Below are 15,260 nucleotides of genomic sequence, written 5' to 3' on the forward strand. Positions count from 1 at the left end.
GTCATCCTCGATCCCCCTTCCCACTGACTACTACTGCTAGTGAGGTCAGTTTTGCGTTGTTAAAAAAAACACACAGCTTCTCATATACATCGGTAAGAATTTACTATGCAATAGCATGCGAAGAACCGCTCTTTTCGTACCCCCGTGTACTCGATACGAATGTAATTTGTTACTGTGTTCCATAGTATAACGCGTGGGCGTTTTTGTAGCGAGTGCGCTGGCAGGAAAATCGCATCCTCGGAGCGCCGTAGGAAGCCGGCTTTTTAGTGTTAATTAGCACACGTTCGTTGGGGCTTTCAAATCAAATGCAGTTGGTGCATCAGCCAGCAGCAGCCAGTCCTTAAACGTTTGCGAAAGATCGACTGAACGAAGGCAGAGGGTGTTTCGAACAAACGCTGGAAAAATCTTATCAACTTTTAAGTGATAGCGCGTATTCCCGTTCGGAGTCGAGAATCGAAGCAAGGAAAAAGCGGTAGCGAACGGATTGCTCAGCCGACCCGGAAGCTGCTACGTGGTATCAGTTTAAACAGTTAAGCAAGTGTAATAATAATGCAACCTTTGTGAAAACGCGTAGCACGTAAGACAAATGCGAGGAGTTAAGTTTGCGGGGACTCTGTGGTAGGAGAACAAAACGTACTAAAGATAATAAACCCGTAGTTTGTAACTAAATTTACAACCTAATTCGGCCGGACAAGTAGCGATTGGGAGGAGGATAGGATTGGGATAGAATTGAAGGGCACGTGGCTGCATCTAACGACGAGCAGCAGTAAACACTCTCTCTCTCTCTCTCTTTCTTTGAGACTCTTTGATCAAGCTTGCTTCCTCTCAGTTGGGTTTTGTTACTTGAAATTATTGATCCCACTTTCGTCCTAAACTTTTTCCGCATCGTTTATTGTTTTCCCGAGGTGAAATTAATCAAGAAAACCAGCCCCAACCTTATGAGAAGTCCCGTTCGCATATATTTACTGTGGTGTACCGTAGCGAACCGATCGACCGCTTTAATGTACCGCGCGGTTGTGTAAGGAAAAACCGCAAAATCAACGGATGGGAAAGTTAGTGAAAATAACTGAGCCAAGGGGAGCAATCGAGAGAGGAAGAGCTAATGGAAGCATGAATTATATTTAGGTTAAATTTTGTGAAATCACTGTGAATAACCAAGACGGAATCGCAAATATATGGTAGGGTTTTGAAGCGTAAAAGCCACAAGACGATGAGACAAAAAATAAACGAAAAGAGTTGCAGATGAAGCATAATAAAACGGAAATAAAAATAAACATTTAATTTTAAACAAATACTCGTTTTATCTTCTATCGATCTGCTTTGTTTGGAAGCGATATGACTAATAACTCCATTTAAGTAGTTAAGGGCTTTTCGTACATTTATAGTGCCTGTCGGCAGGGGTATAATTCGTAGTCTAATATCACAGCTGGTACGACTCAGTTCCGTGGCCATTATATTTGTCCATGCTCCGTCCAACTGTATATCCTCCAGTTGGTTTATTTAATTTCAAAAATATATTTTTCAACAAGTTCGTCTTACGAACGATTTCGATTTTGTTGGGTATAGCACTGTTCTAGCAGTAGAAACTGACACATACTTACAGTGCAAACGTCTTACATTGAAAATTGCACATTGAAACAGACCGTAATTTAGTCTTCGATTGGCATAACATTAAATCTTTCATTATTCTAACAATTCATATTCTGTGTGGACGGATCGATTGACCGATCGGAAGCCATGCATTGGCTTTTGGTAAAGCATTAGACGAGTACTCACGCAATCGATACGAATCTTACCTTTTGACGAATGTAAATCGCCTTTGTTTGTCTTTTTGTACATAAAATGTGCGACGAACTACTACCGTATTGCCTAATTCGGTCGGAATAATTTAACTAAAAAAAAGTATACATAATGCCATGGTGGAATGTTGTGTAATGGTAGGAAATGGAGAAAAATCAAAAATGCTACTAGCCAAGGAACAAATTCAAACGTAATTTAACGGTGCGGCGTTTGTTTTAGAAGGATTAAGTTAACATTTTGTCGTAGTTCGCGCTTGTAATACGATCATGTGATATTGATCATTTCAGTAAGTCTTGTATGTCATTCAGATGCGTTACATTGTTCAGCGGCATGGCTGATTTTTTTTACAGTAAAATGAAGACTTCCCAATCCCGCTTTCTTATACAGTTTCCAACACTTATTCCATCGTAAAACGACACGTGCTCTACACGCCATATGTCTAAAATCGATCAAATTCGTAATGGATCAGAAGTAAGGACGCGTTTGTGTAGTTTTAATACCTTTGCTAATACTTTCAGAAGAAGAATGGGCTGAAATGCAGTCAACCCAATGCTCAAAAAGATTGTAATATTCTTCAGCGTCTTGGAACAAATTCATATAGAAAAGCAAATATTATTTGCGACTATGTTTTGCTGATTACCATCCATTTTGTTACTAAACTTAAGAAAAAAATGCTACCATTATTTGAAATGAAGTTATGAATTTGCAATAACTCTGCTTGAAAATTTGATGCAAGAATGTAACAAACGGTGTCCATGTATCGACAATCTCCTTACTGCCTGCTTGCATAGTCTGATTCTAAAGAAACCAAAAAATGATGAACGCTTAGTTTAGCTACACACTATGCATGGCCGTAATGCATGAATATGAGATCCTCATTTACTATCATTTTTCTAAGAGCGCGACTATCGCTAAAATAGTTTCATGGGCAGCATAACAGGTGTGGCAAACGTTCCCCCTTACTCGAATTGGGAAATGATACCTCGGTACTATCGATTTGGATTGCAGCTCATTTGAATTTGTAACACTAATTGCTTCCCATAATCGTCCATTTTATCATAAATTTGGTACACAGAAATCTTTGGAATTAAATGCAATTTTCCTCGATGTCAACTCTAAGTACAATTTTAACAAACCTACGATGTTACAGTCTTACGTTAGTTACGGCAGTTTGGTACTATGCATTTAACAAATCATTTTAACTTTAATAACCGCGACCCTAATAACAATTTAGCTATCATTCCAGATTCATCCAGTCTTTCAAGAAACATTTGCACCCAATAACGAGGCATGCATCATGTACTATTCCAATTATTACATCTTCACATTACTATACGTAACATTGTTCACATTGAGAATCCCTTCGAAAATGATTCAATAAACAATTCTATCCGCATATCCCCATGGAATATGATTAGACTCCGTTCTAGGGTGTAGGTTCGTGAAATGAACATTATTTTTTTTATGCACCAACGTGCATAAACCTCGCAATGTTTTGTCATACCACATACCACAGGTATGGTGTTCTGCTGAATTATGAGTATCAATATTTTAAAAATTAATTATCCGTGCAAAGTTCGTTAACAGCACGATTATACAGAGCAGCAATCGTAAGCGATTGGAAAACAGTATAAAATCTGTTTTCCTTAAATCAACTCCATAATTTCATTCACACTACGCTTGTCTTATTTGACTCATCGTTTAGATACATAATTAGCAGTAAAGTTTGTGTGTGTAGAACACTGCTTCCCGCTATGTTCAAAACCGTTTAAGTATAGCGAAAGGTGTAACTATACATTTCACATTTTTGTCGCATTAACCTACGTCTGTACAAGATAATTTCAACTATAACGTGTATTGCTTTTTCTATTCCTCGCAAAGTAGTTAAAACAAAACAAATAAATAACTTAAAAATTGAACAGTATAAATGCATCAATACGAGACGACGTTTAGCATAAATTCAATTCATAGGTTTCTTAGCTTAACAGGAGTACAATACAATCTCAGGCGTTCGTTCTCTCTATTCAAGTAACTAATGATTATAAATATATAAGATAGAATACACAACACGATACACAAGATTTGAACATATTTTTTTTGTTTCTTTTTTCTAATTTTTTTTTTCTCTCTGATTACGTTTATAATTATTGAATTAAAAAGGGATCTGTTACATTCTTCTTTTCCGTTCTGCAGCGTAGTGCCATCATCAGCCGTCGGTGAGAAAGACGGCGTAATCAGCAACCAGACATCCTCAACACACTCGACCATAAGTCTCCACTTCCGTTGTGTTTCCGCTGATTTTAATCGGTCTCTGATGTTGCTGCACAGGACATTCTGGGCGGGTGTCTGCTGCATACTCGAGACGCGTTTCCAGATAGTTTGACACAACAGGCAGATACGGAATCAGGGATGAGATGGGAGCTGTCGATGGATAATCGAAGCATAGCAGCGTAACGTTGATTGAGAAGAACGGGGGTTTCCACAGCACCGATCAGCTGCTGATGGGGTTAATGGTGACTTGTTGCGGTTTTTTTTTACTTTTATACATATACGCATACCACAAGGAGATGTTTCCGTGATTATGAATTCTTTTTTGTTTGTTTTTTTTTTTTGCACACCAGAATTACTTTATCAACATTCAAAACGACTTTTTAACTTATCCGATGCAAAATATTAATTTCTACTTTGCAAGCGTGGACTTCTGTGCGGCCCAGGGCCTGCATAATATTTTGTTCTAATAAAAAAGAAGAAAACCTTTTTGTTTACTCTGTTCCTAATATCCACTACTGAATACAATTGTACGAAAGGATCATCGTGTAAAAATGAAAACCATTCGAGTTTAGCATACAATTGGGTGAAAATTACTCATAAGTTTTTTTTAACTAGTAGTACACATTCATGTACTGCTTCCATTTGCCATTACAATTCGTAAAGAAATAGTACGAAATTGTCAAATCGAGTCTAGAAAAAATGAAGCTTATAAAAGTGCAGCAATAAAATATTTGCAATACTTCGTACACTCATCCGCTTCAGCGTCAAGAACTAGGGGCGCGGAAAACACGACACCCCGATAGCAGCGGGTCGAGCTTGGATGAGGATCATTCGAAATAATAGTAGTGCACACCAATTGAGGTATCCAATCGAATAAGGGAAAACGCCATCTATACCGAAAGGTTTTCTAGTGTATCAGAGACCACACCGGAAATGTCGTCTGTTCAGTGCTGTGTCTTCTAAAAGTTTATACGCCTTCGTATTAATTGAACGAAGAAGGACAATGCACACTTTTTGCAACTTCTGAACGTATATTGAAGTGGGATGTAGAAGATATAATTCAATGTCTGGAACGATGATCTTCGCGTCGTTCACGATCGCGATCACGTTCCCGCTCACGGTCCGATGATCGGTACCGATCGTCATTGTAGTAGCGTTTGGAGGAGCTGTCCGTTGTGTTATCAGTTGTCGGTTCTGGAGATTTTCTAGGACGAGATCGACGGGAGCTAATAGCGAGCAAAGGAATATAACACGAAATATATTAGTTCAAGTGCACGCATATCGTAACTAACTATCCTAACGAAGCGGGAACGCTTTTTCTCACGGTAAGCGACCCTCATTCTCTGCCAGCGGTTCTCTGCATCTACCAAGATGAGCTTTGTTCACTTACCCATCACGCTCCCGATCACGCTCACGATCACGTTCACGATCCCGCTCACGATCTCGAGACCGTTCTCGATAGCGAGATGAAGAGCGCTCCCGGCGTTGACGTTCCCGTCTGTGCGAACGTTCGCGCGATCGAGACCGCTCTCGACGAGAATAGCTCTTTGTCTCGATACCGTGGAGTGTGTCCTGTAGCGATACTATCAGTATCTTACAGCGTTCGTCTTGGGCGACTTTGGACTGTTTGATGAGCGAGATCGCAGTCTCCAGTGTTTCAATGGCGCTGGAATACTCTCCAGCGGCTGCGTCCGACACAGCTCTGGATTTGAGAAAAGAGACCGAATGCAATTAGAAGTAAACTTTGCAGCTTAATCTACTATTGGAACGCACTAAAACGGTCAGTGTGCAGATAACAATGTCACAACATATGCGTCACGTTTTACCTACCTAGCGATGGCAGAACTGCTGACCGTACGGTTCCTCGTCATAATCTCTTCGAATTCCGCTTCACTCAGCTGCGGTGTGATGGGATGCTCCGGAAATCCACCCGGTGCTCCTGGTGGCTTACCTCCCTGCACTGGCCATGGCCCTCCACGTGGAGCTCCACCACCCTGTGGATTAAAGTGCTGCGGAGGCCCTCCGCCCTGTCCCTGCGGGCCGTGAGGCGGTCCCACTGGGCCTCCACCATTCGGATGATTCGGTGGGCCACTGCTCTGATTAAAGAAGGCCGGGTTTACGTGTGGTGCCGGTCCCTGTGGTCCAGGCGGTCCACCCATCGAACCGTGATGTGGAGCCCGTGGACCATGTGGACCACCTTGCATGTGCGGTGGTCCCTGACCAGGCCCACCAGGATGACCGGGCGGATAACCACCGTGCATAGGCGGTCTGTTCCACTCTGGCCGCGGACCTCGTGGTATGCCATTCGGTGGCCCCTGGAACTAAACGAAAACAAAGCGTTAATCTGAGCCTGCTAACGGAGATGTAGGAATATTCGTAACGGAGGATTCATCACATACCATCTGTGGTCTATGCTGCATTGGACCAGGACCTCCTGGACCGCCTGGCCGCGGGCCGTTCATACGAGGTGGACCGTTCCATTGGTTTTGATTCTGAAACCGGGGCGCTTGTTGTGGTGGTCCGTTTCCTTGATGCATTGGCGGTCCCTGCACGAATGTTGAATGCATCAAAGAAAAATCATTTTTCGAAATCGAGATCGAGTGATCTACAGCAGCTTACCTGCGGTCTCGGTGGTCCACCTGGTCCGTGTGGTCCTTGCATGTGCATCGGTCCCGACATGTGCGGATGTGGTGGACGCATCCCTGGAGGCATGTTTGGATTCATCATTCGTGGCTGCGGTCCACCAGGACCTTGCGGTCCTCCCGGACCTTGTGGGCCACCTGGACCACCTCCCGGGGGACCACCGGGGCCTCCCATACCGAGTCCGCCATGTGCCCCAGGTCCTCCAGGACCGCCCATTGGCATTCCCGGAACAGGCGGTCGGGGACCGTTAGATTGTCCCGGTGCCGGTGGTGTAGGTCGGGTCTTCTGTTGACTCTCGAACTGATTGAGCGCCTGCTTGGTAGGCAGCGTCACTACCGGATTTTGGCGGTACAGCTCCTTCTTGGGCAACCGTTCCATCACCAGGCGCATGCTGTTTTCCGATCCGAGCGAAATCACGCAGAATCCTTTTGACTGACCATTGGCACGGTTCTCGAAGAACTTCACCTCCTGGAAGTCGCTCACGCCAATGTCAGCCACCGAATCGGCAATGTCCTGATCCGTGGTCCACCAGGACAGGTTACCCACGTACAACTGGTGACGTCTCGGGATGTGGCTTAACGACCACGCACCCGGATGGTGGTGGTACGAGCCGTTCGTATCGACACCCTCACCCCGGTCGATCGATGAGTCCCTGCCTGCATTGTTGCGGTCCCCGGACGGAACAATCACATCGTCGTATAGGTCGCCGCTCTCTCCACCGAAATCGTCCTGGAAAACAGAAAGAAGCCACAATCTTACTTAAACGACGCATCCCACATCCGGCGGCACTGTGTACAGCCCGTAAATTCCTATTTTCTTTTTAATAGCGCGGGGCGCATAAACTCATGCACATAACCACATCCAAACACACAGCGCATCACAGGCACCTCGCACTGAAATATTAAACGATTCGGCGACACCACAAAGGCGAAATGGCCAAACGTGCGAACAGAAACTCATTGGCCACATTGCTACGTACATTGCTTTGTGAATAATCCTGATCCAAGTCGTCGGCATAAAGATCTATTTCAACGCCATCGGCCATCTTTCCTTCTCTTCCGTCCGTCAAGACAAACTGCAAGCACCCTGAGCGACGACACCACTACAGGGAGAATGAAGCTATCAAGCAGCCCGCTACTACACCACTACTATCACCCGTGTGGTGCAGCTCTGGAGTTTTGCCGGTTTTGATGGATCAGCGTTTCAACAATATTTGTCGGGATAATGCACACGCTCCAGCGTACAACATGCTTTTCGTGCACGTTAAAGTAATTAATCGCTTAAGGGCGGTATTCCTTCTTCGATAGCCTGTTTTGAACTCTTGAATAAACAATTTCCTATTTCGATTCTGCCTCCGGCAACTGCTTGTCGGCTATATGTAGTGATGGGTGCACCGGGTGCCGGTCTGTCGTTCTTTCGCATTTTAGGTCTATAGTTCTTATTAACGCAAATATTTAGGAAAAAAATGCATTCGTCAGGCTGCTTTGCTAGTTAAATTTGTACGTAATTTCGTTTTAATGCTATATTATCTTTCCGGGAATACTTCAAATGAACAAGTTTGTTAGGCTCACATTTTGTAAGTCATTTTATTAAAATGACAAGGTTGTTCAAGGTGCACAATGCTAAAAAAAGTTCAAGAACGTAATGCTACTATTTTCACAAGGCATTTGCATCATACAAGATACCATAACACTATGAGTAATGAATCCAATATATTCGATCCGGAGTGCACATCACTAGCGAGATCATACCCCACATGCATTTATTTCGGTCAGACCGTGGTCATAATTTAATTTTTCGACTGAGAAAATGCATCAAACAATTATTATTAGGATATTGCATTGCAACAGTTCGATTTTTATTATTTTCTTTTGTGGAAAAGATCTTTAAAGAAATGTATTCAATATGTTTGTAAGAATGGAGTTATAATTTTTGAATTATCGAAATGTTTTTGCTTTTTCATGAAAGGAAGGGCCATTCTAAGGATAATTAAGACCGAGAAGAAATTATGGAATTAAAAAACTTGTTTTAACCGATGTAACATGTATATCATTACAGTTGATAATTCATGACAAATAAAGCCGTGTATAATTTCATGATGTTTCGAATGTATATAAACCAAACGTTCAACATTGAGGAGCATCTCAGTTATGACGTAGTTTTATTGCCCCCATAAGGAGTAACAACGCAAATCGGAAACCATTTTTGCAAGTTTCTCAAGTTTAATCTTCCTCCTCTTCTTCGGCGCCGCCGCTGCCACCCTGGCCCTTCTTCAGGTTCTTCCTCTTAACGCGACCTGGACGACCACCGCCGAACGGAGACTTCAATGAGAAGTCAATGTGCTTCTGGGAATCCAGTCGTACGATAAACGAAGGAATGTTCACGACCTGTTTGCGGACACTGGAGATAAAAAAGAAAAGGAAATAATTATCATTTGCAGGGAAATCCTGACGAGAAATTCGTTGCACAAATCAATTTAAATAATTTCGATACACCAAGAAGCGCTTCCATTTATCAGTTACGTTCAGGTACTACATCTCAAATTGTTCTATTTATTATGGCTCTGATCTCGTATAAAACAACGAGAAAAGGTTCCTATTGTTCCATAGAAATTTTATATACCCCAACTAGAATTTATCTGGCGCTCGTATCAATATTGCTTTTAGATTAATTGATCGAGTGTGGCTGTCGGGGCTAAATCTATTGCGATCGATCACAAAAGTGTTACAAATGCATTTACTTATGTATTTCTCGAGATGTCAAGAAGCGCTTCCATCCACAATTTACGTTCAAATACAACTCATACTGTTCTATTTATTATGGCACTAATCTCGTATAAGACAACGAGAAAAGGTTCCTATTGTTCCATAGAAATTTTATATACCCCAACTAGAATTTATCTGGCGCTCGTATCAATATTGCTTTTAGATTAATTGATCGAGTGTGGCTGTCGGGGCTAAATCTATTGCGATTGATCACAAAAGTGTAACAAATGCATTTACTTAAGTATTTCTCGAGATGTCAAGAAGCGCTTCCATCCATAATTTACATTCAAATACAACTCATACTGTTCTATTTATTATGGCACTAATCTCGTATAAGACAACGAGAAAAGGTTCCTATTGTTCCATAGAAATTTTATATACCCCAACTAGAATTTATCTGGCGCTCGTATCAATATTGCTTTTAGATTAATTGATCGAGTGTGGCTGTCGGGGCTAAACACTATTGTGATCGATTACAAAAAAATTATTAAAATGCTTTTACAGATGTATATCTTGACATATCAAGAAGCGCTTCCATTCATTAGTTACGTTCAAATATAACTCATACTGTTCTATTTATTATGGCACTGATCTCGTATAAAACGACGAGAAAAGGTTCCTATTGTTCCATAGAAGTTTTATATACCCCAACTAGATATTAATTGGCGCTCGTATCAACATGGTAAATATATTAATTGATCGAGTGTGGCTGTCGGGGCTAAAATCTTTTGCGATCGATCATAAAAGTGCACACATGTTCCTTTAAATAATTAACGATATTTCGAACTAATTTGAAAACTTCCATTAATTGCTTTAACGTTATTACCATTCGACATGACTGTGTATAATAAAAAAAATATAATGTGTACCTGATGTTTTAGTGTACCAACTATATCTTAATAGAATAAAAAAGGCAAAATTATCTTATCCAGATATAATTAGTAGGAATCACAAAAACATCAGGGTACATGATTTTATTTAAATTATTATACATACGTGATGAAATCAAAGTACTAGAAATATATATACATATCATTTTACCTGTTTAGATCGAGAACGTAACAAGTTCTAGATGACCTCGGATATATTTATATACCACCTTTGTAGATAGGATATCAGGCTCGTTACTAGTTCCGTTCCATTACGGTCCGATTAATTCATCGAGTAGGACTACTTTGAACTGTTAGGGCAGTCCCATCAGTTATAGGATAAGTGTGAGGCGTTAAATACTGAAAGGTCGTCAAACCCTCCAGCATCTAAGTGGCACTCACGATCATTTGCAACGGAGACCATCGCAAAATCTCTCTAATGAACTGAACGCATGAAAGACGTGTGATGAGCACATGATTCCACTTTTTGATTGACGGCAATCAATAATAGCTTAAATATATCTGGAAAATGTATGACCAGACCCAAATGTTACTTACCGAATGTGTCTCTGACGGATCAGAACACGTGCATGATGGTAGGACTTAGCCAAGCCCAGCTTGAACACCTGGGTCTGCAAACGACGCTCGAGGAAATCTTCAATTCTGAGACCGAGAACGTAATCGAGTTTCATCCGTGACTCGTCCAACACACCAATGCGCACCAGACGACGCAGCAGGGCATTACCTGAAACAATCAAGAAAATAATGATGAGCACATAGTCGGGAAGATCTGCAACCATTATCAATACTTGAAGCCATTTTCAGTTACGCTTTAAGCGATTTAATTTCTCAACAATAGATTTTCTGACAAGAGGTGTCAAAAAGAAATCGTCATCACAAGAATGAATTTACAAAAGCGGTGCCTGAATCCAGTCAGGCCAACAAGCGGTCGTACCGAGTGGGCTTACCTTGGAACAGACGCTTTTCGTCCTTCTCTTCCAGTGTCAAGAGCTCACGAGCAGCCTTGCGAATCTTGGCCAACGTGTACTTCACACGCCAGACTTCACGCTTGTTGCGAAGGCCGTATTGGCCAATAATCTTCAATTCCGCATCAAGACGGGGTTTTTCAAACGGACGACGCGGAGTAACGTAGGTCTTAGAAAAGACCGAAGGAATACGGTGGTTCACCATTTTGCTCGCGACGGGACCGAGCGCAAACGCGTGCTGCCTCGTTGAACTTCACCAAAGAAAAGAGAACGTGACAGATCGTACCGGAAGGTGCTAGAAAAGTTAAAATGACAGCTACCCGGCTTGTGACAAAAGTGTTGTTTACTCCCGTATCGAGCAAATGTTCCGATCCGATCTCAATCCAAATCAACCCTTATGTCCTGCTTAAAGTTCCCGTAAAATCAAACGAAACCTACTGGTTGTACCACCAGAGGAGGAGGTTAATAACTAGAACTATTTACGGAGACAGACTCAAATTTATATTTGTTGATGACCGATTGTCTAACACATTGTGCAAAGCCTTTGTGCCTATAGTTGCCGGTCCTACAATTAACAAAGATTTTGAAGAATCACTTCAAATATGGAGTAATATAGGAGAGCCAAGGAAGCTGGACTAATACATCTTACCGCTTTATAATTTGCTTAATATTTAAGGTTAAATAAATATTTTAAGGTTATTTATGTATCTTTTTTCATTTGATAGAAAATGTATGATTTTTCATGGTTGATAGAAATATACGACAATGCAGAAAATTAGTAAATTTGAATTCATAAAACCACAGTTAGGATAAGGAGAGTAAAAATGTAAAACAAAATGCAACATATGAATCTGGTACACTAAATAATTAATTGGATTGGTAGTTAACGAAAATTGATGTGCTTTCAAAATTATGTCAGAATTTAAATGTATTTACCACGGACCACGGATAAAATCTATCTTATTCATCCAACTATTTTATTCATAATACAATTATTTGACATACAACGTTTAACACTAGTATTCTAGTGGCACCATAGAGTAGTTTTAAAAAAAACCAAAGATGTTTTATCTACGAGCATTCCGTCGAAGAAGTTTGAAGAACCTGGAATTAGTTTTGGGAGATTCAAATACGTCATCATCGCCGTTAGTCCAACGGGTTATAATCGGTTGTTCGTTCATGAAGCGCTGATAAGCCACCGTATCATCTGCTGCAATAACGGTGCTCCTTTCGATGTGATCTTCGTCATTATTATTTACCATAGTTCCCTGACAGGGTATCTCAAATCGCGAATAGTCTCCGTTGATTTCTTCCGATTGATAACGAGAGCGTAAAAACAAACTCACAAACATTATAATCGTAAACACCGCTAACGCAACAAAATCATTCTCGTCTACAATCGGATCCGAATACACGAGCTCGTAGTTATCCACGTATAGTCGACGCAGCGAATGTCGCAAAGGATAGTCCAGTCGGGCACCGAAACAGGTGTTTACGCCGTAGTAAATGGAGATTGCGCCGAAAATGACTGATCGTGTAACTACTATGATTGGAAGTGTTATGCTAAGAACACTACCAATCAGGATTCCTCCTATAGCCACGAACCATGAAACATGTGGTAGATTGTAAAAATTGCCATCTAAAAAAAAAGAGTAACAATTAGCTGATGTCAATGGAAAAGGAGAGAGCACTCTTGTTCTTACTTATCACTCCAAACACTGACAGGCATATTAGATATCCCGTGAGAAATGAACAGAGTATTCTGCCAGCTACGGGAACGTACAACCCAAACAATAATCCAATCAAAAATCCAACAATTGCTCCTCCGATTAAGAATGCGATAATAAATTCACTCGGTAAAGGTTTATCGATAAATTGCAAAGCCTCTACTGTCCCCAGCAAACCGAGACATGCCACCATGATGGAACATTTAACGACGACTGGCATCCATCCTACTATGACTTCGGTGATGGCAATAATAGTTAGCAGAAGAGCCAGTAAACGAAGTGGGATATGCAAACCATAGCAGTCTTCCTGGTTTACAAACGGTTGGCAGGAGTATGTATGGACTGGAACGTACAAAGCATAGCCACGGTGTACGGGATCGATAACAGCTGTTACAAATACCATTCCGCGACCTTTTACGAGTCCATACACGTGTCGATTGGGTTGCAAAGGTGCGTGGAGTGTGTTTTGTTTTCCAGAAGATTTCGCGTTGGCATAGCTGATAAGGGCTCGAATGGCAGAAAAATACGTTCTTTGAGAGAAATCATGCAAAGGCATACTATAGTAGTACGATTCGTACTGTAAGCGAGCCTTTCCACATGCATTCGATGGATTTTGAAATGCAGGTGCTACAGAAGCCGCCGGAGTATCAATGATGATAATTTCTGCGGTGAGAGTAAGATTCAGAATAGGCGACCTATCTACAGGAAATTCGAGATTGCAGCCTCCCGGCACCGGAGCAGATTTGTTGTACAGCATCAGTACCAAGGAAACCCATACAGGTTGCTGCGGATTCAGGTTGAAGGCGTACAGATCACCATCGCCGTACATCAACAGACCAACATTTTGCCCCGTAAGGTGGCCTCCGTCGATAATAGAGCTGTTGTAGCTGAGTGTGACATTAAACTCGAATGCATTAAGCTGTACCAATGCATATCCAACGCTTTCATCTGCATTTTTAGAATAATTAGCCAAGTGAATCCGGGTATTCGAATAAGGCTGCAATACTATCTCTCGGTAATCGTTGATGTCATTCATTTTCAAGTTTACCGGTACGGCTAATTCTATGACCTCTCGAGTTGCTGTTATCGCCATGATAGTACATTCAGGAGAAAACAAAATGATAATGCACAACAATGCTTGTTTCAAACGGATGCATTAATCAATATATTTACTTACCGAAATTTAAATCCTGCGGCTCAGCACCGGAGATGAGAGAAGTTCCAAAACAACCATTCGACAGCAGTACACCAAGTATATTCAAAATAAAAGCAGCATTAAAACCGTAACGATCCATTGCATTAGCGCTGCATGCAATCCAAAAGCACAGCCTCTTTTCAGTAATTATTAATGTGTTTTTTTGTTGATCAGGGAATATCACAAAGCTATTTGAAGCTTTTGGAAACGTATTTAGCTGAGATTTTTCTACATTTCTACAAAATTAGTTTATGAATGATCTCCTCATGATCTACAATCTACAACACCTTTGCATCTTGTAAATAAGTGCATCGTATTATGTCGTCCAGAATATGGTACGTTTTGTTGAGACGAATGCTTGTCTTCAAATGCTATCAAATGATTGGTTTATAAGCCAAGCCGCAAGTGTCAGAGATGAAGCTCGAGAAAGGTATCGTTACAGATACAGGTTGTGCGCAACATAATAATAGAAAATTGATCATTTTACAACGAATTTTATCAAAAATCAGCAAACATAAAATTTTAAATGAATTGAATGAAGCAAATGTGATTCAAACGCTATGAAATTTAAAGAAATTAGTTCACATGAATTTTATAAATCGGATAAATGGGCAGATCCGTGTCGGTTCACCTAGCCATCTCTATTAACCTTGAGCAATGAGTGTTGTTGAGATTCGACTGAACCAATTCGGTTCGCTTGACAGATTGTCAGACATGCTTTGAAGTGAATTGCGCGCAATCTTAAAAGTTCAACAGCGGAATAGAAAATATCAATAGATTTGATCGTCTTGAATAGTACTATATCTGATCGAACGTAAGTTGTGTAGTTAAAACATATAAGAAGGTTGATCAGCTTGAACAAATTGTAACAAAAAACTAGTTGCATATCGTTTTTGGAACAAAGTTAAGATGGAATCTAAGACAAACGAAACAAGGCTCAACGATAAAACAAATGTGGCCAAAGATAATGCATTGTTTATTAAAGAAGAAGAAAAAGCTGATGA

General features: G+C 41.0%; 3 protein-coding genes across 3 annotated transcripts; all 3 read right to left on the reverse strand.

Annotated features, from left to right (window-relative positions):
• Window positions 1-4,354: 4,354 nt before the first annotated feature.
• LOC128727718 (cleavage and polyadenylation specificity factor subunit 6) lies at window positions 4,355-7,759 on the reverse strand. Its single transcript, XM_053821656.1, has 6 exons — window positions 7,694-7,759; window positions 6,691-7,443; window positions 6,471-6,617; window positions 5,902-6,392; window positions 5,462-5,773; window positions 4,355-5,297 (listed from the first exon to the last, which is right to left on the reverse strand). The coding sequence occupies exons 1-6, from the start codon at window positions 7,757-7,759 to the stop codon at window positions 5,132-5,134; spliced, it is 1,935 nt and encodes a 644-aa protein (XP_053677631.1). The 3' UTR covers window positions 4,355-5,131.
• Window positions 7,760-8,858: 1,099 nt separating this feature from the next.
• On the reverse strand, window positions 8,859-11,585 carry LOC128727455 (40S ribosomal protein S9). The gene is made up of 3 exons (XM_053821371.1): window positions 11,317-11,585; window positions 10,907-11,093; window positions 8,859-9,114 (listed from the first exon to the last, which is right to left on the reverse strand). The coding sequence occupies exons 1-3, from the start codon at window positions 11,537-11,539 to the stop codon at window positions 8,937-8,939; spliced, it is 588 nt and encodes a 195-aa protein (XP_053677346.1). The 5' UTR covers window positions 11,540-11,585; the 3' UTR covers window positions 8,859-8,936.
• Window positions 11,586-12,306: 721 nt separating this feature from the next.
• Window positions 12,307-14,523, reverse strand: LOC128723700 (transmembrane 7 superfamily member 3-like). The gene is made up of 3 exons (XM_053817464.1): window positions 14,239-14,523; window positions 13,038-14,141; window positions 12,307-12,973 (listed from the first exon to the last, which is right to left on the reverse strand). Exons 1-3 carry the CDS (start codon window positions 14,354-14,356, stop codon window positions 12,402-12,404), a joined length of 1,794 nt encoding a protein of 597 aa, XP_053673439.1. The 5' UTR covers window positions 14,357-14,523; the 3' UTR covers window positions 12,307-12,401.
• Between the last annotated feature and the right edge of the window lie 737 nt (window positions 14,524-15,260).

Source organism: Anopheles nili, chromosome 3, assembly GCF_943737925.1.
Source record: "Anopheles nili chromosome 3, idAnoNiliSN_F5_01, whole genome shotgun sequence".
Taxonomy (NCBI): Eukaryota; Metazoa; Arthropoda; class Insecta; order Diptera; family Culicidae; genus Anopheles; species Anopheles nili.

What these genes read in the sequence shown, in the direction of transcription:
- LOC128723700 (XM_053817464.1), bottom strand. Translation starts at nt 14,356, where the DNA reads ATGGATCGTTACGGTTTTAATGCTGCTTTTATTTTGAATATACTTGGT. An exon ending in GCCGCAGGATTTAAATTTCG is followed by an intron (nt 14,142 to 14,238) that starts GTAAGTAAATAT and finishes TGGCGATAACAG; the next exon opens with CAACTCGAGAGGTCATAGAA. An exon ending in GTCAGTGTTTGGAGTGATAA is followed by an intron (nt 12,974 to 13,037) that starts GTAAGAACAAGA and finishes CTTTTTTTTTAG; the next exon opens with ATGGCAATTTTTACAATCTA.
- LOC128727455 (XM_053821371.1), bottom strand. Translation starts at nt 11,539, where the DNA reads ATGGTGAACCACCGTATTCCTTCGGTCTTTTCTAAGACCTACGTTACT. An exon ending in CGAAAAGCGTCTGTTCCAAG is followed by an intron (nt 11,094 to 11,316) that starts GTAAGCCCACTC and finishes TGATTGTTTCAG; the next exon opens with GTAATGCCCTGCTGCGTCGT. An exon ending in ATCCGTCAGAGACACATTCG is followed by an intron (nt 9,115 to 10,906) that starts GTAAGTAACATT and finishes TTTTATCTCCAG; the next exon opens with TGTCCGCAAACAGGTCGTGA.
- LOC128727718 (XM_053821656.1), bottom strand. Translation starts at nt 7,759, where the DNA reads ATGGCCGATGGCGTTGAAATAGATCTTTATGCCGACGACTTGGATCAG. An exon ending in TGCAGCATAGACCACAGATG is followed by an intron (nt 6,393 to 6,470) that starts GTATGTGATGAA and finishes GTTTTCGTTTAG; the next exon opens with TTCCAGGGGCCACCGAATGG. An exon ending in CGTGATCGGGAGCGTGATGG is followed by an intron (nt 5,298 to 5,461) that starts GTAAGTGAACAA and finishes GCTCGCTATTAG; the next exon opens with CTCCCGTCGATCTCGTCCTA.